Source organism: Scyliorhinus torazame, chromosome 2, assembly GCF_047496885.1.
Source record: "Scyliorhinus torazame isolate Kashiwa2021f chromosome 2, sScyTor2.1, whole genome shotgun sequence".
In the NCBI taxonomy this organism is placed as follows: Eukaryota; Metazoa; Chordata; class Chondrichthyes; order Carcharhiniformes; family Scyliorhinidae; genus Scyliorhinus; species Scyliorhinus torazame.
The window spans coordinates 243,154,142-243,180,315 of record NC_092708.1 but is presented as its reverse complement, the minus strand read 5'-3'; the positions used below and the strand labels follow the sequence as shown (position 1 = coordinate 243,180,315).

Here is a 26,174-nt window from a genome sequence, read left to right as displayed (position 1 = left end):
GCTCCGGTTTCCTCCCACAAGTCGCAAAAGACGTGCTTGTTAAGTGAATTGGACATTCTGAATTCTCCCTCTGTGTAGCGACAGTGTGTGGCAACTAGGGGATTTTCACAGTAACTTCATTGCAGTGTTAATGTAAGCCTACCTGTGACAATAAAGAGGTTATTATTAAAACAATAAAGATTGTTATTCTGCTAAACCAAAGCAATGAGATCAATGGTGCCACAATTCTCCTGCCCATTCTGCCCAAAGGTCCCTGCGTCGCTGATAAAACCCTGAAAAAAAGCTGATTGTGATGCCTCTTGCAGTCGAATGGACTATCGTAAGACAATAAGATATAGGAGCAGAATTAGTCTATCTGGTCCATTGTGTCTGCTCCGCCATTCGATCATGGCTGTTATATTTATCATGTATATCCTCCTGCCTTCCCCCCCCATAACCCCGATCCCCTTATTAATCAAGAACCTATCTATCTCTGTCTTAAAGACACTCAGTGACTTGGCCTGCACAGCCTTCTGTAGCAATGAGTTCCACAGATTCACCAACCACTGGCTGAAGAAGTTCCTCCTCTCAGTGTTAACGAATTGTCCCTTCACCTGAGTTTCTAGTTTCTCCTACTAGTGGAAACATCTCCACATTTACTCTATCCAGGCCTCTGCAAGTTTCAATGAGATCCCCCTCACATTTCTAAACTCCATCGAGTACAGGCCCAGAGTCCTCAACTGCTCCTCATATGACAAGCCCTTCATTCCCGGGTTCAATCTTGTGAACCTCCTCTGACTCCCCTCTAAGGTCAGTACATCCTTCCTTTGATACGGGGCTCAAAACTGCTCACAGTATTCCAAAGGGCATCTGACCAAAGCCTTGTGCAGCCTCAGCAGCACATCTATGCTCTTGTATTCAAGCCCTCTCAAATGAATACTAACATTGCTTTGTGAGACCCATGCAGACACAGGGAGAATGTGCAAACTCCACATGGACAATGACCTGGGGCCGGGATTGCATTTGCCTTCCCAACTGCCAAATGACCCTGCATGTTAACCGTAAGAGAATCCTATACTAGGACCCCCAAGTCCCTTTGTGCTTCCGATTTCCAAAGCCTCGTCCCATTTAGAAAATAGTCCTTTCTCTATTCTTCCTACCAAAGTGCATAATCTCACACTTTTCCACATTGTATTCCCACTTCTTTTCCCACTCTCCTAGCCTGGCCAAGTCCTTCTGCAGCCTCTCCGCTTCTGTCCCTTACTACCTGTCCCTCTACATATCTTTACATCATCTGCAAACCGAGCAACAGTGCCCACAGTTCCTTCTTCCAGATCATTAATGTATATTGTGAAAAGTTGAGGTCCCAGCACAGACCCTTGAAGCACACCACTAGTCATCGGCTGCTATCCTGAAATGGACCCCTTTATCCCTACTCTCTGCCTTCTGCCAGTCGGCCAATTCTCTATCCATGCCAGTACCTTGCTCCGAACGGCATGAGCTCTTATCTTATTAAGCAGGCCTTATCAAAGGCCTTCTGGAAATGAAAATAGATCCCACACAGATTCTACGGACTCTCTGTTCAACTTCCTCGTTACCTCCTCAAAGATTCAAACAGATTTGTCGGGCATGACCTCCCCATTGACAAAGCCCTGCTGACTCAGCCCTAATTTACCATACACGTCCAAGTAATCTGCAATCTCATCCTTCATAATGGACTCTAAAATCTTACCAATGACTGAAGTCAGGTTAACCAGCCTAAAATTTCCCATCTTCTGCCTCCCTCCCTTCTTAAACAGGAGTGATACACTTTCCAGTCAATCCCAACTATCATTGTTTACGCCCGAGTTAAGCCTGCCTGTGGAGCTGTGCTCCTAATGTGGGCTGAATGCTTTTCTTTCTTCAAATAGGTAACAACGACAGCTTTGGTTCGCTGAAGTAAGTGTGTCCCAGCCAACATGGCTCCCTTTGATTAACAATGAACTGCTCCAAGGTTCATTCCGTTGACCTCAAAAGCCAGATGCCCCAAATCGTGCTCGCTGAAGCTGGGCGGGACCGAACAAAACCTCTGAAACCGTCCTGACTCAGCACAAGAAAATCTGGCACACAACCTGACGCGACCATCAATTCACACGAAACCAGGAGTAGACGTAAACTGTGGCTTTAATCAACTAGAACAGTGCCTGCCTGCGACTGATCTGTTAGTGGGAGCCGCCTACAGGGCAACTGCTCTTTATACCTCTCCTCAAGGGTGGAGCCAGGGGCGGAGCCCACACAGGCCCCAATATGCTACATCATAAGTAATACCTTACAATGGTCCATAGGTGGAGCCCACATGGGCAACAGCGTAATACAGATATGTACATGGTGAATTGTCACAGCAATACATTCACCACATTCACCCCCTGTTTTTTAAAAAATGAAGTCCGGCGGGGGTGAAGGGTTCATACGTTCAGCCTGTCCGGCGCATGGATTGTGCGCTGTGATCGCCGAAGCTCTGATATTGCAGCTGCCCCGGGCGTCAAACTCAGCCGTGCTGTCATCGGTAGCGAAGTCGCCAGTGCGGGCACAGACGTGGACTCCGGGAGCGTGTCTTCTGGGGCTTCATTCATGTGGGTCGGTGAAGGGGGAATGGCGGGCGGGAGGGGGTGCGGGTGCCATGTAGGGGCGGGGGCGCTGGTCAGCGTAGGTCGGGCGGGGTAATTTGGTGTGGCGGTGGTAGTGGAACCTGCGGGTGCCAGGTCCCGGAGCGAGACCGTATCCTGTCAGCCGTCGGGGTATTCGATGTTTGTGTACTGGGGGTTGGAGTGTAGGAGCTGGACCCTCTCGACCAGGGGGTCGGACTTATGGCTCCTGACGTGTTTGCGGAGTAGGACGGGCCTTGGTGTCTTCAGCGAGGTCAGAAGCGAGGCCCCGAAGGTGGGTTACCTGGGGAAAACAAATAGGCAGTCATGAGGGGTCTCATTTGTGGCCGTGCAAAGTAGGGACCTAATAGAGTGGAGTGCGTCGGGGAGGACCTCCTGCCAGTGGGGAACTGGGAGATTCCTAGACCGTAGGGCCAGGAGGACGGTCTTCCAGACCGTTGTGTTCTCCCTCTCCACCTGCCCGTTTCCCCTGGGGTTATAACTGGTAGTCCTGCTCGAGGCGATGCCCTTACTGAGCAGGTACTGGCGCAGTTCGTCGCTCATGAACGACGAGCTCCGGTCACTGTGAACGTACGTGGGGAAACCAACAGGGTGAAGACACTATGTAGGGCTTTAAGGACGGTGGCCGCGGTCATGTCAGGACAAGGGATTGCAAAGGGGAAGTGGGAGAACTCGCCGATGATGTTGAGGAAATATGTGTTGTGGTTGTCGGAGGGGAGAGGCCCTTTGAAATCGATACTGAGGCGCTCAAAGGGCCGGGATGCCTTTACCAGTTGGGCCTTATCCGGTCGATAGAAGTGCGGTTTACACTCCGCACAGATTTGGCAGTCTCTGGTTATAGCTCTGACCTCCTCGGTAGAGTAGGGCAGGTTGCGGGCCTTGATGCAGTGGAAAAGCCGGGTGACCCCCGGGTGGCAGAGGTCATCGTGGATAGCCCGTAGTCGGTCATCTTGCGTGCTGGCGCATGTGCCGCGGGACAGGGCATCTGGGGGCTCGTTGAGCTTCCCAGGATGATATACTATATCGTAATTATAGGTGGAGAGTTCGATCCTCCACGTCAAGATCTTATCATTCTTGATCTTGCCCCGCTGCGTATTATCGAACATGAAGGCTACCGATCGGTGACGAGGGTAAACCTCCTACCAGCGAGGTAGCGCCTCCAGTGCCGTACGGCTTCCATGATGGCTTGGGCTTCCTTTTCGACTGAGGAGTGTTGAATTTCGGAGGTGGTGAGGGTTCGTGAAAAAAACGCTACTGGCCTGCGTGCCTGATTGAGGGTAGCGGCGAGGGCGACCTCCGATGCGTCGCTCTCCACTTGGAAAGGGACGGACTCGTCCACCGCGCGCATCGCGGCTTTGGCAATATCCGCCTTGATGCAGCTGAAGGCCTGGCAGGCCTCAGCCGCCAGAGGGAAGATGGTGGCCTTGATTAGTGGGCGGTCTTTGTCCGCAAAGCTGGGGACCCACTGGGCGTAAAATGAAAAGAACCCGAGGCACCTTTTCAGGGTCTTGGGGCAATGGGGAAGGGGGAGTTGGAGGAGGGAGCGCATACAGTCGGGGTCAGGTCCTAGAACCCCGTTTTCCACGACGTAGCCGAGGATGGCTAGTCTGGTTGTGCGGAAAACACATTTCTCCTTGTTGTACGTGAGGTTAAGGGTTCGGGCGGTTTGGAGAAATCTCTGGAGGTTGGCATCGTGGTCTTGCTGATCATGGCCGCAGATGGTGACGTTGATCAAGTACGGAAATGTGACCCGCAGCCCGTACTGGTCCACCATTCGGTCCATCGTTCTTTGGAAGACCGAGACCCCGTTCGTGACGCCAAAGGGGACTCGGAGGAAGTGGAAGAGGTGGCCGTCTGCCTCAAAAACCGTATAGTGGCAGTCCCCTGGGCGGATTGGGAGCTGGTGGTACGCAGACTTCAAATCCACCGTGGAGAACACCCGGTCGTGCGCGATCTGATTAACCATGTCTGCAATCCGGGGAAGGGGGTACGCATCGAGGTGCGTGTACCAGTTTATGGTCTGGCTGTAATCTACAACCATCCGGTTCTTTTCCCTGGTCCTGACAACCACCACCTGGGCTCTCCAGGAGTGATTGCTGGCCTCGATGATTCCCTTCCGCAAGAGTCGCTGGACCTCGGATCTGATAAAAGTCCTATCCTGGATGCTGTACCGCCTGCTTCTGGTGGCGACTGGTTTGCAGTCGGCGGTGAGATTTGTGAAGAGCGGGGGAGAGTCGACCTATAGGGTCACGAGGCTACATACGGTGAGTGGGCGTAGGGGCCCGCCGAACTTCAGGGTTAGGCTCCTGAGGTTACATTGGAAATCCAGTCCCAATAGAAGAGGAGCACAGAGGTTTGATGTGTTGGGTGTTCTGGATCACATACAGGTCACCAACACTTGAAATAGTGCAACACTATTTTATTGAATGGTTAACTATTTATACATACTCAAACTGTGGGTTAATGCGATACCAGCTTTAACTAAAGACCTTTACCTTGTCCTAACCAGTCGATGCACCCAGCACATGGTGAATGTCTGTGTTGCAGGCTGTGAGCTCTGTGCTCCTAGCTAGCTGCTACTCGAATGAGCGGGAACTCTGAAGCCCCCTGTCTTTATAGTGCGTGTGCTCTCACTGATGATTGGCTGCGGTGTTGTGTATGTTGATTGGTCCCACTGTGTGTCCATCAGTGTGTGGCTGCACCATGATATACTGGTGTATATTATGACAAGGTCGGGGAGTACATATAATTTAAAATTGGCATACTCGGCGCCCTGTATTACGAGGGTTGCAGTAGTGCACCCCCGGACCTGCACCGAGTGCGACCCGGAGGCGAAGGAGAAGGGTTGATGCGCCGGGAAGATTGGGAGCGAGCAGCGTTTTACCATGTGTGGATGAATGAAGCTCTCTGTGCTCCCGGAGTCGAAGAGGCAGGGCGTTTCGTGTCCGTTTACCCGGACGATCATCATGGAGCTCCGGAGGTGTTTGGGTCACGACTGGTCAAGGGTGACCGTGCTGAGTTGTGGGTAGCCGGCGTGGTCGGAGGTGCTGGTGCGGTTCCAAGATGGCTGCGCCCGTTGGTCGCACGTGTCGGTCGGCGTTGCAGTTGGCGGCCAAGATGGCGCCCCCCGTCGGTTGCACGTGTCGGGCGGTGAGGAAGACGGCGTCCAAGATGGCGGCCCCCATGAATCGCACGTGGCGGGCCGCGTGGCCGAGGATGGCCAAAATGGCGACCCCCGTGGGTCGCCCAAGTTGGGTGGTGTGGAAGATGGCTGCCCCCATGGATAACATGAGGCCAATGACGCATCCGGAGGGGGCAGAGACGGCAGACACGCTGCCACACTGCGGGATCTGTGGGCCTGAGAGTCTGAGGGACGGGCCTGCGATTTAGAGTTTTTCGACCTGGCCAGGCAAACTTTCGCAAAATATCCTTTTCTCCCGCAGTCGCTGCAGTTCGCGTCCCAGGCCGGAGGTGATGAGGCTGGCCGCAGAAATCACAGGATAGCCCCCCATGGTGGGCGGGCAGCCGCGCGGCACAGGCCTGGGGCATTCTTTGGTCGGGGGTCCACGAGGGGGTCGCGTGATCAGACGGGAACGCGTTAAGGCTTTGGAACGCTACTTTCAGAGAGGAGGCTACTTTTACCGTCTCTTCCAGGTCTAGGGCACCTTTTTCGAGTTGGTGCTGTCTCACATAGTTGGACCTGACTCCAGCCACGTAGGTGTCCCGGACGGCAAGGTCCATATGTTGAGTGGCCGTAACAGCCTCGTAATTGCAGCTTCGTGCAAGGACTTTGAGGTCGCGTAGGTACTCTTCCAGCGATTCCCCGGGAAGCTGGCGGTGAGTGGTGAGGAGATGCCGCGCGTATACCTTGTTCACGGGCCTTACATAGAGGCGCTCTAGCATCGCGAGAGCGTCTGTGTAGGTGGAGGCTTCTTCGATTTGAACAGAGATTCGATGGCTCACCCGTGCGTGGAGGAGATCAGCTTCTGTTTGTCGGTGACGGAAGGCGAGGAGGAGGCGGCGAGGTTGGCCTTGAAACAGCGGAACCAGTGCGAAAAAACCTCTTTCGCCTCCGCGGCCTGCGGATCGAGTTCCAATCGGCCAGGTTTGAGGGCTGATTCCATAGCGGCGCTGTAGTTGATTAAATTGATGCGACCGTCAATTCACACGAAACCAGGAGTAGAAGTAAACTGTGGCTTTAATCAACTAGAACAGTGCCTGCCTGCGACTGATCTGTTAGTGGGAGCCACCCACAGGGCGACTGCTCTTATACCTCCCCTCAAGGGGTGGTGCCAGGGGCGGAGCCCACACAGGCCCAACATGCTACATCATAGGTAATACCTTACAAAGGTCCATAGGTGGAACCCACATGAGCAACAGCGTAATACAGATATGCACTTGGTGAATTGTTACAGCAATACATTCACCACACAACCCTGAAGAGACCTTAAGAACTGGGGCACAGGCACACCTTGAGCTGCAGAGTGCCCAATGTGAGGAGAGGTTGGTGAAATGCTTCAAGTAAATCTCAACGTGTTTGTCACTATGTTTGGATGTCATCGACACACTTCACCAAAGCTCCCACTGGCCAACCCTGAACTTTGTGGATGCCATGGATTCCGAGGTAAAGCCCCAACCATAATTATTTTTGGTTGCTAGACTGGTTCTTACAGAGACCCCAGCTGGGAGACTTCCCCTTCAATTGGAAGTTATATCCTGCGCGAACAGAACCCCACTCATACACACATAGCACAGCAAGATTTTGACTTCAGTAAAGTTATTATTATGCCTCCTTGACCTATATTTAAGAACCCACAGCTGTTTTATTATTGTTCCTGCCGACAGACTATTGATTTGCACAGACCTCCCCTGAGTTAACTGTAAGCCAGTGAACATCATGGAGAAATACTGAGGCATCACACTGATTCACAAAGTGAATGCCCAATTTGTTTGTTTAGTCCACCACAAAATGAAATTGAGACGTCGAGCTCTCAGCCTCAGGTTTTATTTCACCACTGATCCAGTGTACAGGAGTAGGAAGGAATGGAGGGATGAAGGGTTCGGGATTGGGAATGTCGAGGAGCAACTTCTGATGGCTCTGCTATTGCCATCACATAACATAGAACAGATCGACAGTGGCCAACCATTGCTCCTGAACCCAATCTTTAAACTGCATGTCAATAGAACCCCTGCAGTGCAGGAGGAGGCCATTCGGCCCATCGAGTCTGCACCGACCCTCAGAATGAGCACCCCACCTAGGCCCATTCCCCTACCTCAGTAACCCCTGGACACTAAGGGGCAATTTAGCATGGCCAATCCGCCTAATCTGCACACCTTTGGACTGTGGGAAAAAGCACCCGGAGGAAACCCGCAGAGACACGGGAAGAAAGTACAACTCCACACAGACATTCACCCGAGGCCGGAATCAAACCCAGGTCCCTGGCGCTGTGAGGCAGCAGTGCTAACCACTGTGCCACCTTGCTGCCCTTGGTTACGGTAGAATTAGGATGATTACCTCCTACTTGTGAAAGTTATAGGCTTCATGGAAGCACTGCAAAATGAAATGGGCAGACAATAATGGGATTCCCAGTTAGTACCAAGCCAGGATGCGGGGGGAAATGGTCATGCATTTGACTTGGTGCATTTTCATCATCCAAATGGGCAGCTTTAATTTAATTTAATTCTGTCCATTTTACGCCCTCTGTCCAATCCTAACGAAAAGTACATAATATTGTGTATACTTTCCAATGAGTAAAGTTCAGCAATAAATGCAATGTGCACCACTCGCTGTTTTAGTGTAGCATTAACCCATTAAACACAAAACTGACAGGAAAGCAGAACATGAAACTTCTCCAGGCCTGAAAGTCACGAATCACACAATATATCACCTTGTTCTAACTCGTCAACAGTTTGAAAATTAATGACGTGTCAATTATTTGTTTATGCGAATTGGATACACCCCATCCGACTTTTAATACTCAAGGGTTGGAGAAACTATCCATACTGCAAGAATCCAGCCAGGAATGAGGAAAATATATTCAGCCGAGGTATATAATCCATTCAAAGAATCATTTCAGTGCAGAAGGAGGCCATTCAGCCCATCGAGTCTACACTGACCCTCAGAATGAGCACTCTATCTAAGTCCACGCCCCCAGCCTATCCCGTAACCCCACCTAATCTTTGAATACTAAGGGGCACATTGGCAAGGCCAATCCACCTAACCTACACATGGACTGTGGGAGGAAACAGGAGCACCCGGAGGAAACACACGCAGACACTGGGAGAAAGTGCAAACTCCACACAGACAGTGACCCAAGGTTGGAATTGAACCCGGATCTCTGACACTGTTAGGCAGCTGTGCTCACCATTGAGCCACCCCATTCAGATTTGTATAAGGTACACAAGGTTCCCAGACCTACTAGTCATTTCAGCTTTGGTACCAGAGAGCAGGACAATGCTATTACCCCCTGCCCACTTCAGCCAAGCTCACCGCTCACTTTATTAAATGGTGGTTTGCCCCACCAACTAAGAGCTTCTCAGCAAAAACGTTAATCTTGAAATTATGTTGAGGATAGAAATCCTTTTGCTTATGTTCGTTATTCCTTTTACCCACTTCTGCTATTCTCCGTAATTTAACAGCTCTGGGACCCCTCCCTATTTATTCACCGATATTCCAAAGTTTGTTCCATTAGCTTCCTTTTTTCACCTGAGGAAGGAGCAGTGCTCCGAAAGTTAGTCATTCAAAACAAACCTGTTGGACTTTAACCTGGTGTTGTAAGACTCCTTACAGTGTCCTTTTTTTTTTAGCTCAACAAGGACTAGTAACGCCATGAGTAACGTTAAATTCCAAATAAATCTTATAATTAAGTGTAGTGCCTATCTTCTCTTTTCCTGGGTCAGCAGAATGTGAGACCAAGGGCCCTTATCATTGTGGGGTGTCCATTTGTACTTGCCTACCATAAACTCAGTCAGGTATTGTTTGCATAAAGGCAGAAAATACTGGAAATACTCTGCAGGTCCGGCAGCATCTATGGAGATAGAAAGGTCATAGACCTGGGGCAGGACTCTCCGCAAACCGGCAGGGCGGGCCACTCAGGCGCGGAGGAGTGGCGTGAACCACTCCGGCGTCGGGCCGCCCCGAAGGTGCGGAATCCTCTGCACCTTCAGGGGCAAGGCCAGCGCCAGAGTGTTTGGCGCTGCACCAGCCGGTGCGGAAGGGCTTGGCGCCACGTCAACCGGCGCCGAAGGGCCTCCGGCGGTGGGCATTAGTTGCCGCATGCGCGGAAGCGCCAGCGTATGCTGGCATCAGCCCAGCGCATGCGCAGGGGGGTTCTTCTCTGCACCGGCCATGGCAGAGGTTGACAGCGGCCGGTGCGGAGGGAAAGAGTGCCCCCACCGCATAGGCCCGCCTGCGGATCGGTGGGCCCCGATCGCGGGCCAGGCCACCGTGGGGCCACCCCCCCGGAGCCAGATCCCCCCGCACCCCCCGAGGACTCTGCAAGCCGCCCTTGGAGCCAGGGTTCCGCCGGTAAGGACCTGTTGTGATTTACGCTGGCGGGACCTGCAGAAAACGGCCGGCCACTCTGCCCATCGCGGGCCAGAGAATGGCCGGGGGGCCGCTGCCAGCAGCCGCCGACCGGTGTGCCGCGATTCCCGCCCCCGCCAAAACCCCGGCGCCGGAGAATTCGGCAGCCGGCGGGGGCGGGATTCAGGCCGCCCCCCGGCGATTCTCCGGCCCGGCGGGGGGTCGGAGAATCCCGCCCCTGATACGTGAACTTTGTTTCTCTCTCCACAGATGCTGCCTGGCCTTCTGAGTACTTCTATCATTTTCTATTTTTATTTCCAGAAGCCTCAGTATTTTGCTCTTGCATTATTGTTTGAAGGAAGCTCCATGGTAACATTGCACTCAAGTATCCGCCTGGGCTCCTGCCAAACTTATTATCAACACAAGGCCTTGAAACAGTGTTTTTCAAACTATTTTTCCGGGGACCCATTTTTACCAACCAACCAACCCTCGGGACCCATGCCGGCCGACATTCGCGACGCACGCCCGCCGACATTCGCGACCCAACATTAATCCCCAACCAACATGACTGAAATAGATGATTTGGTCATTGTTTGTGGGAGCCTCTGTGCATATATTGACTGCTGCGTTTCCTAACTTACATCAGTGACTATACTTCAAAAGTACTTACTCGGTTGGGAACATCTTGAGGTCATGAAAGGTGCTACATAAATGCAAATTGAAACAGTCCCAGGATGAGTTCGCAGTGCCGGGAAAGACCACTCTATCTATCAGGACTCTGTTGAAATTCGGGGCCTCAGCGGGGGATGCCCTGCCGAGTCCTCACTTAATCCCATTCCTGCACTGAGGATCTCCACTCGCCGGAACTCCTCAGTGCAGGAAGACATCGGGGAAGGGGGGGGAGAGTTGGCGTGACCCCGCTTTGCAGTCAGCAGGAACCGGGGCTGCATCTCATCAACGACAAAGGCAGGAAGCGACCCTTCATTGGCTGCTCAAGTAGCTCAATTGAGCTCTTGCAAGGTAGCTTGGTGGTGGGAAAATTTCAGGTATGCCTCCACCACCCCACCCCCGCAAATATGCATCCTTCCCACCTCCCTATATCACTATATGGGCCACCTTGCCTCACCGCCCATCTCCAGCTGCCTTGTAAAACCCAGCGTAAGGAGTTTGCATCCCACAATCAATTAAAATTTCTTGTCTTGTCAGTTCAATAAGCTTAGAGGAAAAACCTACCCAACAAGCAGTTACAAGGCATAAAAACCCACAATGCATATCAAAGTGTTTTGTTATAAGAATACATGTTAGGAACGTGGTTCTGCACATGCGCACCGATGAGCGGGCACGCATGCGCAATGCACCCACATTTTTAGAATGGTCGCGGCCGTCATTTTGAAGTCCACTCACAGCCGGCATTGTTAAAAGCCGGCTGCTGCGGCTGTTGCACGTGAATTTGTGCAATCGGGAGCGCTGCGACAGACAGCTCCGCGGCCCACCCGCGGGTCATGACCCCGACTTTGAAAGTGCCTGCCATAAAATGCTTGGCAGCACAGTGACACTGCCGCCTCACAACACCAGGGACCTGGGTTTGATTCCGGCCTTGGGTGACTGTGTGGAGTTTACACATTCTTCCCGTGTCTGCGTGGGTTTCCTTCGGGTATTCTAGCTTCTTCCCACAGTCCAAGGATGTACAGGCTAGGTGGATTGACCATGATAAAAATGCCCCTTAGTGTCGAGGGATCTGCAAGTTAGGTGCAGTTATAGGGATAGGGCAGAGGAGGGGACCCAGGTTGGCTCCTTCAGAGGGTCGGTGCAGACTTGGATAGGCCGCATGACCACCCTCTGCACTGTAGGGATTCCTAATGCACTGGCTTCTCAACATGGCTCAAGCAGTTGGCAATCTGACTTCATTTTCCTTTTACCAGCCCATCCCCCCACCTGCAGATCAAATAATTACTGGAAAAATAAAGAGAGATAATTGAGTAACCAATCCTCCCTCCCCCAACCTCACCAACCCCATTTTTTAAAAAAACAAAGTCGACCAGGTTAGAAAAAGATGATCTGAACTGGACTCACCATCTCCGTCAAAGACTGGTTGCGTTTCAGCGGTTGGTGTCGGCTTCGATACATCTTCTGAGTTCAGCGTTAGAAAGAATTGAAAAGAAACTACCATTATTTAGGTAAATACTATCTACTCTCCAGCACTATTGAATGATGGGATTTGCACATGGCCCGGCCACTTGGTTGAACGGAAAGAAAAGGAAGAAACCCGGGATAGGGAAGCACCTCAGGAAAGACATGCAGGACAAAGTGATCCACTCACTCCCCGTATCTCACGACTCTCGATACACAGAGACATAGACAGGGCATGCATTATCTAGGAGAGAGAATGTAAAAACAGATGAGGACAGCACCTCACTACGTCATGCTAATCAAGAGTCAAAAACAACCTCAAATATATATTGAGGCTGCCATTTTTTAATGCACATTAGAATTTGAAGGAGCTGTCTTCCAATACATCATCATTGCCTCCACTTTTGTGACCAAAAAAGAAATAGACGTATCGCAGTCAAAACAAATCTCCGAATATTTGCTTTAACCTAAATTCATCCTGAAAGAAATTTAGGGAAGGAAATGCATTCTTCACTGTGTTTGTCAATAAACATATACTCCCTGTTTCTGTCATATTTTGCCAGTTTTGGGTCTTGGTGCAACGATATAGTTCTCAGCACCAGAATGTATTTGACCAGCGAGGACACCCTTTGTTAAATGTTACCCACAATGCTTTACTTACTGGCTCTGTGGGTAAGGACTCTGCAGTGATAGTGTTCCGTACAATGGTTGATCCTGATGCTGAGCTCTGACACGGTAAGGATTCTTCTATCTGTGTATTGTGCGATTCTTGAGATCTGCTCTTTATGCTAATCGCACAGCTGGGACAACCCTAGAGGCCACGGTATCCTGAGGTGGATGGAGGGAAAAGCCATCCATAGGTTTCCACATAGAGTTACCTATCGTCCAGGATTGACCAGCAGCCGTCAGGAACTGAATCGCCATCTCTCAAATACTGCTGCAAGAAATCGAGGGGGAAAATAGTGCCATGAAATATTCATTTCTTTCCAATGCTCCAGTTTTTTAGTGATAAAGTATTGGAGGCAGTGGGAAAAAAATGTTGTAAATCAGCCGAAGGCGGTTGGAAGTGGGAGGCCATTTGATGGATCCGCCAGGAATGTGTCGAACCAGAGCTGATTATCCTATTCCCATAACCATCTGATGCACGATCAATCACTACTGAAGCGAGATTGTAGTCCAATTGAAGGCTTTAATGAACAAGTAGTTACCCCAGCAGCACCGGTACAGAATGACTGCTGTGGGTGAAACACAGACTCTTCTGCTCCGCCTGCTGGGCGGAACCAGCAGGCAGGTTCTACCAATCATACTACAGTATAAGGTACATCCCACCTAGATACTGTGATACCCCTAATATAGCCCCCTGTTCACCCCCTGTTTAAAAAAGTGTCCGGCGGGGGGGGGGGTGGCCTTGCTTTTACAGTGGTAGAGGTTACACCGGTACCCTTCGGTGCCTTTACATGTAATACAAATATTTACAGACAATTATTTACAAGTTCATTTTACAATGAAACTATCAGCCGGTCGGGGGCCCTAGTCGTCCTCTGCGATCGTCGCAGTCCCGGCGGTGATGCTGGCGTCGGCTCGGGAATCCGTAGCTCTGGGAGCGTGTCGTCTTCAGTTTCATCGCATCCGGATGGGGCCAGTGGGAGGACGGATGCTCCTGGGAAGGTGGCTGCGGTGGTGTGGGCCGGTGAAAAAATGGTTGGGGTTTGTGGGGGGGATGAGCGTGGGGATCCAGCGGGGGCCAGATCCCGGAGGAAGACAGTGTCTTGTCGGCCGTCGGGGTGCGCCACATAGGCGTACTGGGGGTTAGCATGGGTCCGACTTGTGGGCCCGTACGTGTTTGCGGAGTAGGACGGGTCCAGGGGCTGCCAGCCATGTTGGGAGCGAGGTCCCCGAGGAGGACCTCCTAGGGAAGGCAAGGAGACGTTCATGAGGTGTTTTGTTGGTAGTAGTGCACAGTAGTGATTGGATGGAGTGGAGTGCATTGTGGAGGACCTCCTGCCATCGGGACACTGGGAGATTCTTGGGCCGTAGGGCCAGTAGGACGGAGTTCCAGACCGTCCCGTTCTCCCTCTCTACCTGCCCGTTTCCCCGGGGGTTGTAACTGGTCGTCCTGCTGGAGGCAATGCCCTTACTGAGCAGGAATTGACGCAGCTCGTCACTCATGAAGGAGGACCCCCTATCGCTATGGATGTAGGCAGGGAAACCGAACAGGGTAAAGATGCTGTGGAGGGCTTTAATGACGGTGGCAGCCATCATGTTGGGACAGGGGATGGCGAAAGGGAACCGGGAGTACTCATCAATCACGTTTAAGAAATACATGTTGCGGTCGGTGGAGGAAAGGGGCACTTTGAAATCCAAGCTGAGGCGTTCAAAGGGGCGGGAAGCCTTCACCGGCTGCGCTTTCTCTGGCCTGTAGAAGTGCGGCTTGCACTCTGCGCAGATTTGGCAGTTTCTGGTTACGGCCCTGACCTCCTCGATGGAGTAGGGCAGATTGCGGGTTTTAACAAAGTGGAAGAACCGGGTGACCCCCGGGTGGCAGAGGTTGGCGTGGAGGGTCCGGAGTCAGTCTACTTGTACACTGGCACAAGTGCCGCAGGACAGGGCATCAGGAGGCTCGTTGAGCTTCCTGGGACAATACAAGATCTCGTAATTATAGATGGAAAGCTTGATCCTCCACCGTAAGATCTTATCATTCTTAATTTTGCCCCGCTGTGCATTGTCAAACATGAAGGCTACCGACGGTTTGTCAGTGAGGAGAGTGAATCTCCTGCCGGCCAGGTAATACCTCCAATGCCGCACAGCTTCAACGATGGCTTGGGCCTCCTTCTCGACGGAGGAATGGCGGATTTCTGAGGCATGGAGGCTGCGTGAAAAGAAGGTCACGGGTCTACCCGCCTGATTGAGGATGGCAGCCAGAGCTACGTCTGATACGTCGCTCTCGACCTGGAAGGGGAGGGACTCATCGATTGCGTGCATCGTCGCCCTGGCGATGTCTGCTTTGATGCGACTGAAAGTCTGGCATGTCTCTGCCGATAGGGGAAAAACCGTGGACTGGATGAGTGGGCGGGCCTTGTCTGCATAATTGCAGACCCACTGGGCGTAATAAGAAAAGAAGCCCAGGCAATGTTTCAGGGCCTTGGGGCAGTGGAGGAGGGGAAGATCTATGAGGGGCGCATGCATTCGGGATCTGGGCCTATGACTCCATCATGCATTACGTAGCCGAGGATGGCTAGGGGATCGGTGCTAAACACGCATTTGTCCTTGTTATAATGTGGAGATGCCGGCGTTGGACTGGGGTGAGCACAGTACGAAGTCTTACAACACCAGGTTAAAGTCCAACAGGTTTGTTTCGATGTCACTAGCTTTCGGAGCGCTGCTCCTTCCTCAGGTGAATGAAGAGGTCTGATCCAGAAACACATATATAGACAAATTCAAAGATGCCAAACAATGCTAGGAATGCGAGCATTAGCAGGTGATTAAATCTTTACAGATCCAGAGATAGGGTAACCCCAGGTTAAAGAGGTGTGAATTGTATCAAGCCAGGACAGTTGGTAGGATTTTGCAGGCCAGATGGTGGGGGATGAATGTAATGTGACATGAATCCCAGGTCCCGGTTGAGGCCGCATTCATGTGTGCGGAACTTGGCTATAAGTTTCTGCTCGGCGATTCTGCGTTGTCGCGGGTCCTGAAGGCCGCCTTGGAGAACGCTTACCCGGAGATCAGAGTCGGAGAACGAATGAACGGACATCGCGCAACAATCACCAGGCAGGAATGTTCCCTTCCAGTCGGGGAACACTTCAGCAGTCAAGGGCATTCAGCCTCTGATCTCTGGGTAAGCGTTCTCCAAGGCGGCCTTCAGGACGCGCGACAACGCAGAATCGCCGAGCAGAAACTTATAGCCAAGTTCCGCACACATGAGTGCGGCCTCAACCGGGACCTGGGATTCATGTTGCATAACATTCATCCCCCACCATCTGGCCTGCGAAATCCTACCAACTGTCCTGGCTTGACACAATTCACACCTCTTTAACCTGGGGTTACCCCATCTCTGGATCTGTAAAGATTTAATCACTTGCTAATGGTCGCATTCCAAGCATTGTTTGGCATCTTTGAATTTGTCTATATATGTGTTTCTGGAACATACCTCTTCATTCACCTGAGGAAGGAGCAGCGCTCCGAAAGCTAGTGACATCGAAACAAACCTGTTGGATTTTAACCTGGTGTTGTAAGACTTCGTACTGTCCTTGTTATAGGTTAAGTTAAGGATTTTTGCGGTATGGAGGAATTTGCGGAGGTTGGTGTCGTGGTCCTGCTGGTCGTGGCCGCAGATGGTGGCATTGTCGAGGTATGGGAACGTGGTCCGCAGGCCGTACCGGTCAACCATCCGGTCCATCTCCCGTTGGAAGACCGAGACCCTATTTGTCACACCAAAGGGAACCCTTAGAAAGTGGTAGAGCCGCCCATCTGCTTCGAATGCAGTGTACTTGCAGTCGATCGGGCGAATGGGGAGCTGGTGGTTGGCTGATGTAAGGTCTACTGTGGAGAACACCTTGTATTGCGCTATCTGGTTGACCATTTCAGATATGCGGGGGAGAGGGTACGCGTCGAGCTGCGCATACATGTTGATGGTCTGACTGTAGTCTATGACCATCCTATGTTTCTCCCCGGTCTTTACAACCACCACTTGAGCTCTCCAGGGGCTGTTGCTGGCCTCGATAATGCATTCCTTTAGTAACCGTTGGACTTCCGACCTAATGAAGATCCGGTCCTGGGCACTGTACCGTCTGCTCCTGGTGGCGACGGGTTTGCAATCGGGTGTAAGGTTTGCAAACAGGGAAGGCGGGTCGACCTTGAGGGTCGCGAGGCCGCAGACAATGAGGGGGGTATGGGGCCGCCGAATTTGAACGTTAAACTTTGCAGGTTACACTGGAAGTCCAGTCCCAGGAGTGTGGCAGCGCAGAGATGGGGGAGGACGTAGAGTTGGAAGTTATTGAACTCCACGCCCTGGACCATGAGGTTGGCTATACAATGCCCCCGGATCTCGACAGAGTGGGACACAGAGGCCAGGGAGACCTTTTGTTTAATCGGGTGTACAGCGAGGGAGCAGTGTCTTACCGTATTGGGATGGATGAAGTTCTCCATGCTCCCAGAGTCGATCAAGCAGGATGTCTTGTGCCCGTTGATGAATACCGACGTCGTAGCGTTTGAAAGCGTTCGGGGTCGAGACTGGTCCAGTGTCACTGAGGCAAGTTGTGGCTGAAGCTGAGAGATCTCGTTGGGCGATACACGGCCACCCGAGTCGGGGTCCTGAGACGTCATCCAAGATGGCTGCCCCCATGAATCGCACATGGCCTGTGAGGAGAGGAATGGCAGCGGGCCCCGGTTCGCCTGTGGGGACAGCGGCGGCTGACTGGGCCTAGCATACTACCACGAGGTGCCCGTTCTTCCCGCAGCCCTTGCAGATTGCGGATCAGACCGGGCAGCGTTGCCGGGGGTGTTTGTTTTGCCCGCAAAAATAGCATCTGCCCCCCCCCCCCGGGATTTCTTGGCTGCCACACTGCACAAGCTTGTGGGGAATTTAGGGGTGCTTTGGAATCGGCCGCGGGTGGGGTCCACCCTGTCCATGCGGGTACCACGCAGTCGGGAACGTAGGCCTGGGCGTTCCGGGAGGCTACATCTACGGAGTGCGCAAGTTTCCATGCCTCTTTAAGCCCTAGCATGTCGTTTTCCAGCAGTCGCTGGCGGATTTTAGAGGACAGCATGCCCGCAACAAAAGCATCCCGTATTAAGCGTTCGGTGTGGTCATTGGCTGAGACTTGTGTTACAGTTACAGTTTCTACCTAACGCTAACAATGCGCGGTAAAAATCATCCAGTGATTCCCCTGGGATCTGCCACTGGTAGCTAAAAGATGCCGAGCGTATACCTGATTCACAGTGCGGACGTAGGGCTCTTTTAACAAAGTCATTGCGTCCTCGAAACCGTCCTCGTCTTCGATAAGCGTGTAGATTTCTGGGCTCACCCTTGAGTGGAGGACTTGCATTTTCTGTTCCTCCGTGGGGGTAGTCGGGGCCATCCTGATGTACCCGTTGAAACATGCCAGCCAATGTTTAAAAGTTGCTGCTGCATTTGCCGCGTGGGGGTTGATTTGTAGACACTCTGGCTTGATGCGGAGAGCAGCCATTCTTCAATTTTGTTCATTAAATTGATGCACGATCAATCACTACTGAAGCAAGATTGTAGTCTAATTGAAGGCTTTAATGAACAAGTAGTTACCCCAACAGCTCCGATACAGAACAACTGCTGTGGGTGAAACACAAACTCTTATGCTCCGCCTGCTGGGCGGAACCAGCAGGTAGGTTCCACCACTCATGAATGAATGAATGAAATGAAAATCACTTATTGTCACAAGTAGGCTTCAAATGAAGTTACTGTGAAAAGCTCCTAGTCACCACATTCCGGCGCCTGTTCGGGGAGGCTGTTAAGGGAATTGAACTGTGCTGCTGGCCTGCCTTGGTCTGCTTTCAAAGCCCGCGATTTATCCCTGTGCTAAACTACAGTGTAAGGTACATCCCACCTAGGTACCGCGATACCCCTAATATAGCCTACCACACCATCAATGGCAAACGCCTCTCTACCATCTAGAAGGCACAAGTCAGGAGTAATGGAATACTCTCTACTTGTCTGGATGAGTGAGGCTCCAACAACCCTCAAGAAGCACAGCACCATCCAGGATAAAAAAAGCCCACTTGTTTGTTGCCCCATCCATAACCTTCAACATCCACTCCCTCCACCATCGGCGCACAGTAGTAGCAGTGTGCACCATCTACAAGGTTCACTGCAGCAACTCACCTAGGCTCCTTCAGCAGAACCTTCTAAACCCATGATGTCAGTCACCCAGAAGAACAAATGTGTGTGGGTTCAATATCACCTACAAGTTCCCCTCCAAATCCCTCACCATCCTTCACTGTTGCTGGGTCAAAATCCTGAAAGCCTCTTCCTAACAGCATTGTGGGTGTACCTACGCCACATGAATGGCAGTGATTCAAGAAGGCAGCTCACCATCACCTTCTCAAGGGCAATTAGGAATGGATAATAAATGCTGGCCTAACCAATGGCATCCACATCTTATGATTTTAAAAAACTATTGGGTAGCATGTCTATGTGTGGATCTTTGAGCAAGAGGAACATCGGGGTCAGCTGTGTTAGTTTCCAAATGATACTCACTGACAGCATGGAGAACGGCCACATAATTGTGAAGTGGAAGGTCAGTGTCCGGTAACGTCCATCAGAATTAGTACTGGGGTTAGAGGGGGTCAGGGGAAAAGTTAGGGTGTGAAATCTGAGGGTTAAAATGTTGTACAGTTTAAAACATTCTAAAACATAATAAATAAATCATGGATGGACAACAAATGCTGTCCTTGCCAGCGATGCCTGCTTTTCAATAAAGAGAAGGGATGGCAGCAACGTTATGGTATTTTTCACCGGTTGGAAATCCATAAACCTAGAGTAATTCTCTGGGACTTTTAATTAGACTTTTAATCCTGGATTTCTATTCAATTCCAATTTGACCATAAACCTAGAGTAATTCTCTGGGAATCTGGATTTGAATTCCACCACAGCAGATGGTCAAATTGGAATTGAATAGAAATCCAGGATTAAAAGTCTAATGATAACCATGAAACCAGTGTCGATTGTTCTGAAAACCCATCTGGTTCACTGATGCCCTTTAGGGAAAAGAATATGCCATCCTTACGCGGTCTGGCCTACATGTGACGCCAGACCCACAGTATGTGATTGACTCTTAACTGCCCTCTGAAATGGCCCAGCAAGCCACTCAGTTCAAGGGAAATTAGGAATGAGCAATAAATGCTGGCCTTGCCAGCGACACCCACATCCCATGAGTGAATTTTTAAAAAAGAATTTAAAAGGCATTAAATGTGCAATATCATTTCACACAGGAATAAGTCGGACAGATTCTGCCTTAGTGCAGTGATAGTGAATGGGCAGCCTATTCTGAATTCTCCTTCAGTGTACCCGAACAGGTGCCGGAGTGTGGCGACTAGGGGCTTTTCACAGTAACTTCATTGCAGTGTTAATGTCAGCCTACTTGTGACAACAATAAAGATTACTAATAATTAAAGATTACTGTTCCAACACCAACGAGATGTAAAGTAGCAGAGATTAAAAGAGTCCCTCTCTTCACGATCGTCAGTTCTGCCCCAGTGATTTTGTTTTTCAATGCTCCTTGATTTTACCTGCACAGAGGTTTTTCACACCTTTTTTCAAATCTGGCCCCTCTCACAATATATTGATCACTAGCTGTGTCGCCGGTGCCTCACCAGCCAGGCAGGTCTGCAAATCTGACATTACCACTCACCATATTCATGGCTGGGGGGGGAAGGGGGGGGGAAGGCATGGGGTATTCTACAGTCATCACTTATAGCTAAAGGGAGTCACATCTATAATGATACACTTAAGAATGAAACGCAGAGAATTCTCCCCTCCAAGTCCATTGAATCCGACCTGTTCATATTCATTATTTTATGCGTAATATTTCATCTCTGCTACATATCTCTTTCCCCTCTTGAAAAATATTGTGAAATGTTGGGTTGGCAGTAATGTCCGCAGATGTCCGCAAAGTGAACTGCTAATGAAATTAATGATTGTCAAGAAGTGCCCATACTGATTTGTTTTATTTTGTTAAATTGATTAGTCTTAATTGGGTCCATGGTGGTTGAAAGACTAGTGCACCTGGCAACATATTACACTTTGGTAAAGCTTGAGGCCTTGGGATGAATATGCAGCTTGTGCAGCTGGAGTTAAATTTATTGCAGTGTTGAGTCAGCAGTGCCCGGGAGGAATTGAAAGCTCACATCATCCTGAGGACTACATGCTGCACGACCACAATGTTGGTGTCTTGGGTGCCCGTCCTGGGCCAGGAGGAAGTGGGGGTGTACAAACTGCCAGCTTCATTTGTGCACAGGATGTAAAGTTGACTCCCCTCACTGGAGTTTTCACACAATATCAACCCAAGGATAAGGTATAAAGAAAGCAGGCAGAAATTGGGGCATGAGTTCACCTGAAGAATGTAAAAATGATGGGATTGCAATAGAAACAGCCTGAACTATGGAAGTCCGCCCCGGGACCAAGAAGTGGTTAACGTGCCTTGATTGCCGTTCTTGTCTCTCAAATCTGGGTATACATATCTGAGGCTCCTATTTTTCTGAATTCAGGAGACTCTTCATTGATCATTTTCAAATGAGCTATTTGGAAATTTTGGAAGATGATATTTGTAATATAATCTTTGACATTTGTATGAACTTAGAAAAGAACATTTGTTAAGGGCAACGAAGAGGCCACACCAAGTAGGCCAAAACAAAAACCTACTTTATTTAACAATAACTATTATTTACAGCTCCAATAGTTCCCTATTGGGTCTTCCCTAGTCAATGCCTTCCTGGCCGACTCTATTCATACAAATCCAATTATTGTTAAGGGTCCCCCGCCCACTTATCGGGGGAGCTCGTATTCTGCAACATCCATAAGGTAGTTAATCATCCCTATCACATAAGACCCGTGCGGGTTATAAGAGAAAAAAAAAGAAAAAATTAAAAGGACAGCACAGTGGTTAGCACTGCTGACTCATTGCACCAGGATTCAATTCTGGCCTTGGGTGACTGTGCAATTGTTTTGAAGGACATTGCAAATTGTGACCAGGATCATTACCTGCATTTTGTTCTTGAACAAAGGAATTTCCAAATAACAGAAATGTTGATGTGTTTTGTATAAAATCCCCAATAAAACAATGTATTGTATTCTGACCAATATGTGATCTGAGGTTTTTAATTCATATGAACATTAGAGGTATTTTGTTTTAAAAACGAGTGGTGTCCCTGGATGAATTAAGTGTCTTTCGGGGCGGCACAGTGGCACAGTGGTGAGCACTGCTACCTCACGCCGCCGAGGACCCGGGTTCGATCCTGGCCCCGGGTCACTGTCCGTGTGGGGTTTGAATATTCTCCCCATGTCTGCGAGGGTCTTGTCATGATATGCAGACATGCAGATAATGATATACAGACAGGCACAGACAGGCAGCTAATGAACACAGAGAACAGGACATGACCAATGAGCAGGCAAGACACTCAGGGGTGGTATCTCACTATAAAAGGCACGAGGCACTCACACTCCGCCTCTTTCCACTGATGAACATCTACAGAGTGAGTCAGGGTGTATGTACAGTATCACACCTCCAGCACATGGCTAAGAGCTAGTCTGGTTCAGTCAGACAGAGTAACCACACTTAGGTTAGCAGAGAGTCGAACTCATAGAGAACTGTGCTAACTGTGCTACTGGTTCAATAAATCAGATTGAACTAACTTCAAGGTCTGGAGTATCTTTTGGTTAAAGCTGCATCCAGTTGCAGCCTGTGTTATCCCAGAGGACATAACACAACAGGTCTCACCCCCACAACCCCAAAGATATGCAGGGTTGGCCACGCTAAATTGCCCTTTACTTGGAAAAAAAAGAATTGGACACTTTAAATTTATGTTTAAAAAGTGTCCTTGGTTGGATGGACGGTGGTGACCCACTTTTGGAGTGTGGAAACTAGTAGCTGCAGCCAAGTTATGTTCGCAATGTTAGCAAGACAGAGGAGTTCAGGCTACAAGGCTAGATTCTCCGGTCCCCCAGCCGCGTGTTTCTCGGCTGGTGGTAGGATTCTCTCTTCCCACCGCTTATCAATGGGATTTCCCATTGAAGCCACCCCACATCGCCAGGACACCCGCTGGCAGGGGCCCACTGCCGGCGGGAACAGACAATCCCAACGGACGGAGAATTCAGCCCATATTAGGAAACCGGACGACTCATCTAAACATTCTGGCAGCCTCCAAAAGTGGGTCACCGCCGTCCATCCAACCAAGGACACATTTTAAATATAAATTTAAAGTGTCCAATTCTTTTTTTTTCCAATTAAGGGGCAATTTAGCGTGGCCAATGCCTCATCCACATGGGCCCAGCGACGATTTGTGTCAGGAGGCACAAATCTGTGAGCTAAAGAGAAACAGATTCACAGACAAACAGAAAGTCCGAAATATCTTTGCATAAATCAGAGAGCACATGCAACTCAAAACATATCAAAATCCTCCTGGGGCACTTTAAAATCTTTTCCACAAGCAATAAATATTTTTACCTGTTTATGTCCAAATTGAAAGTTACCAAAAGGTGACATAAAAGGGTCAGGATGTTTGGGTTTGTTACTGGTTTACTCTGAGGCTGCATCAAATGGAGAGTCTTTCCATTTTCACTTAATGCTAATTCTATTTTAAAAAGTAGAATTATTTTTTTTTTGCACGGCACTGTTTCCAGCTCTTAGGAGACATGTTGTTGGTTGGCAAGCTGCTAAGAGAAACTTAGCACTTAATAGGTTAAAAACACCAATCATAAGCGCCCACTTCTGCGAGGTTCAGCGATCAGTAACTTTTGTTTAGCATTTCACTGGTCCTTTTTTGCGACAACGTTCCCGGGATGTCAAAGAGATGCAGATCAGCAGCTCACTGGACGTGGGCACAAGTCTTTGAAGGGTTAATTATTACATCTCAGTGTAATTCAAACACTAGAGAGAGCCACCAGTTCTCAGTATATATATATCAAACCTCAGGGAATGCTGGGTAGTTAGCAAAGGAGAAAGCCTGAGGACAGCACGAGGAGTAGATTAGATTAGAGAGTTAACACGAGGATATTATTAGTGACTGCTAGATTATTGATTACTGTTAGACAGATTCAGTATTACTTTATTATTAACTATAGCTCTGTAGCGTGTGCAAACTTCATTTAATTTATCCTTATCCAATAAATTAAATTATCCATTTAACTTATTCTTCCTGTAAGTAAAAGGGAATGTTCTAGCCTTAACTGGAGAATTGATGGGGGGAGTACATTTGAAACTCAGTGAGTAGGGAAAAGCCCAACCACTTCTCTGTTGGACCATTCGTAAGGTTGACCCTTACACATGATTGGGGTTATAGTCGGAGCCACTACCACAGTCCTCAGTACATCATCTTCTGGGTTCCAGTGCTCTAATTGCCACAACTTCCGAAGAGCAGCAAGTTTACTTAAAACAGGTTAAAGATTCCTGTTCCTTACCAGCCCCTGTATGGTGAGTAGATAAAAAGACAGCACTCACAGCGTTCCTCTAAATGATGAAGGAGCCCGGTTAACAGTGTGGTGCTTGGGCGATCAGTCATGCCAGGGATTATCAGTTCTCCTTGGCACTTCCCACCAGGCAGATGGATGAGTGCTGACACACTAGTGACTGTGGGCTGACCCCAATCAAAATTGAGAGCACAGACATTTGGAGATAGTGCTTCAAAAGCAATAGACAAAATAGTTCCACTGTAATTTTACTAATTCAATGCCAGGCTGGAAACAACATGAGTTAGCCACAGAGAAAGGAGGAGGTGTTGACTTTGTGTGAGTGTAAATTGAGCGATTCCCATGGTTTTCTTTCCATTGCAGTCAATGGAAAGATGTGAAAGTGACCTGCTGACTACCACCTCATTTACCACATTGCACTCAGTCAGAGTGACTCCAAAACTGTCATGTTTCACTCAGCAATAACTCGATCCCCGCCACGTACGCGTCATCTTACCCTGGTGTGTTTTGTTAGATCAAAAACTTGCAGGCCTGTTAAATTTTATGTTTTAATGATTTTGTTTCCATTGGGTTGTGCAGTGGGTACAACAATAAACAATGGTTTGTCATCTATACTTCCATCTGAAGTAGTAAGAATTGCTAACTATAAAAATAGAGTTCTTTAGAAAAATACTGCTCCGTGCAGCCACAAGCACAGGTATTGATGTGATACGAGTGTACCTTTGATTCTTTAGGAAGGCGGCCGGATGTCATGCATAATGTTCATAACGGACAAGCAAATAATATGCAATCGTAGAAAGTAACATGGCGCTTATTTCTTGCCAAGAAGAGGGCTTACTTTATTCCGGGTGAATTCTGATCAAATCTAATTTAATTAGCTATCATTTGGTGAAAAGGTTTTGCTTCTGCTCTATATTTACAAGGCGTAAGTTGAATCCTTCCACAGTGAATCATAGAATCATTGATTCACATAATACAGAAGAGGCCCTTTAGTCCATCAAGGTTGCACTGATAAAAATAAATCTCTAATCTACACTCATCCCACTTCCCATCACTTGGCCCATAGCCTTGAATGTTATGACATTTCAAGTGCTCATCTAAGTACATTTTAAAGATTGTGCAGTTTCGTGCTTCAATTACCCTCCCAGGCAGTGCATTCCAGATTCCCACCACCCTTTGAGTGAAAACTTATTTCCTTAAATCCCCTCTAAACCACCTGCCTTTCACCGTAAATTTATTTCCACTTGTTATTGACCCTTCAACTAAGGGGAACAGCTGCTTTGTATCCAGCCTGTCCATGCCCATCATAACCTTATACACCTCAATCAGGTCCCCCCCTCAGGCTTCTCCGCTCCAAAGAAAACAACACGAGCTTATCCAGCCTCTCTTCATAGGTAAAATGCTCTGTCCCAGGCAACATCCTGGTGAATCTCCTCTGCACCCTCTCTAATGCAATCACACCCTTCCTATTGTGCAGTGACCAGAACTGAATGCAGTACTCCAGCTGTGGTCTAACCAGAGGCCTGTACAGCTCCGACATAACCTCCCTGCTCTCATAATTTATTACATGACTGATGAAGGCAGGTGTCCCGTATGGCTTCTTAACTACCCTATTAACCTGTCCTGCCACCTTCAGGTATCTGTGGACAAGCACCAAGGTCTCTCTGTGCCTCTGAGCTTCCTAGTGTCCTGCCATTCATTGACCAACCCCTTGTCATGTTACTCCTTCCAGAGTGCA

General features: G+C 49.5%; 1 protein-coding gene across 2 annotated transcripts in view; it reads right to left on the bottom strand.

Annotated features, from left to right (window-relative positions):
* The window catches only part of smoc1 (SPARC related modular calcium binding 1), a 341,176-nt gene that overhangs the window by 213,082 nt on the left and 101,920 nt on the right, over positions 1-26,174 (bottom strand). The window contains exon 6 of one of the 2 annotated variants that reach the window (XM_072485788.1): positions 12,223-12,312. In XM_072485788.1, coding sequence (XP_072341889.1) covers positions 12,223-12,312 — 90 coding nt within the window. The remainder of the gene's footprint in view (positions 1-12,222; positions 12,313-26,174) is intronic. The other variant, XM_072485799.1, reaches the window with a different exon arrangement.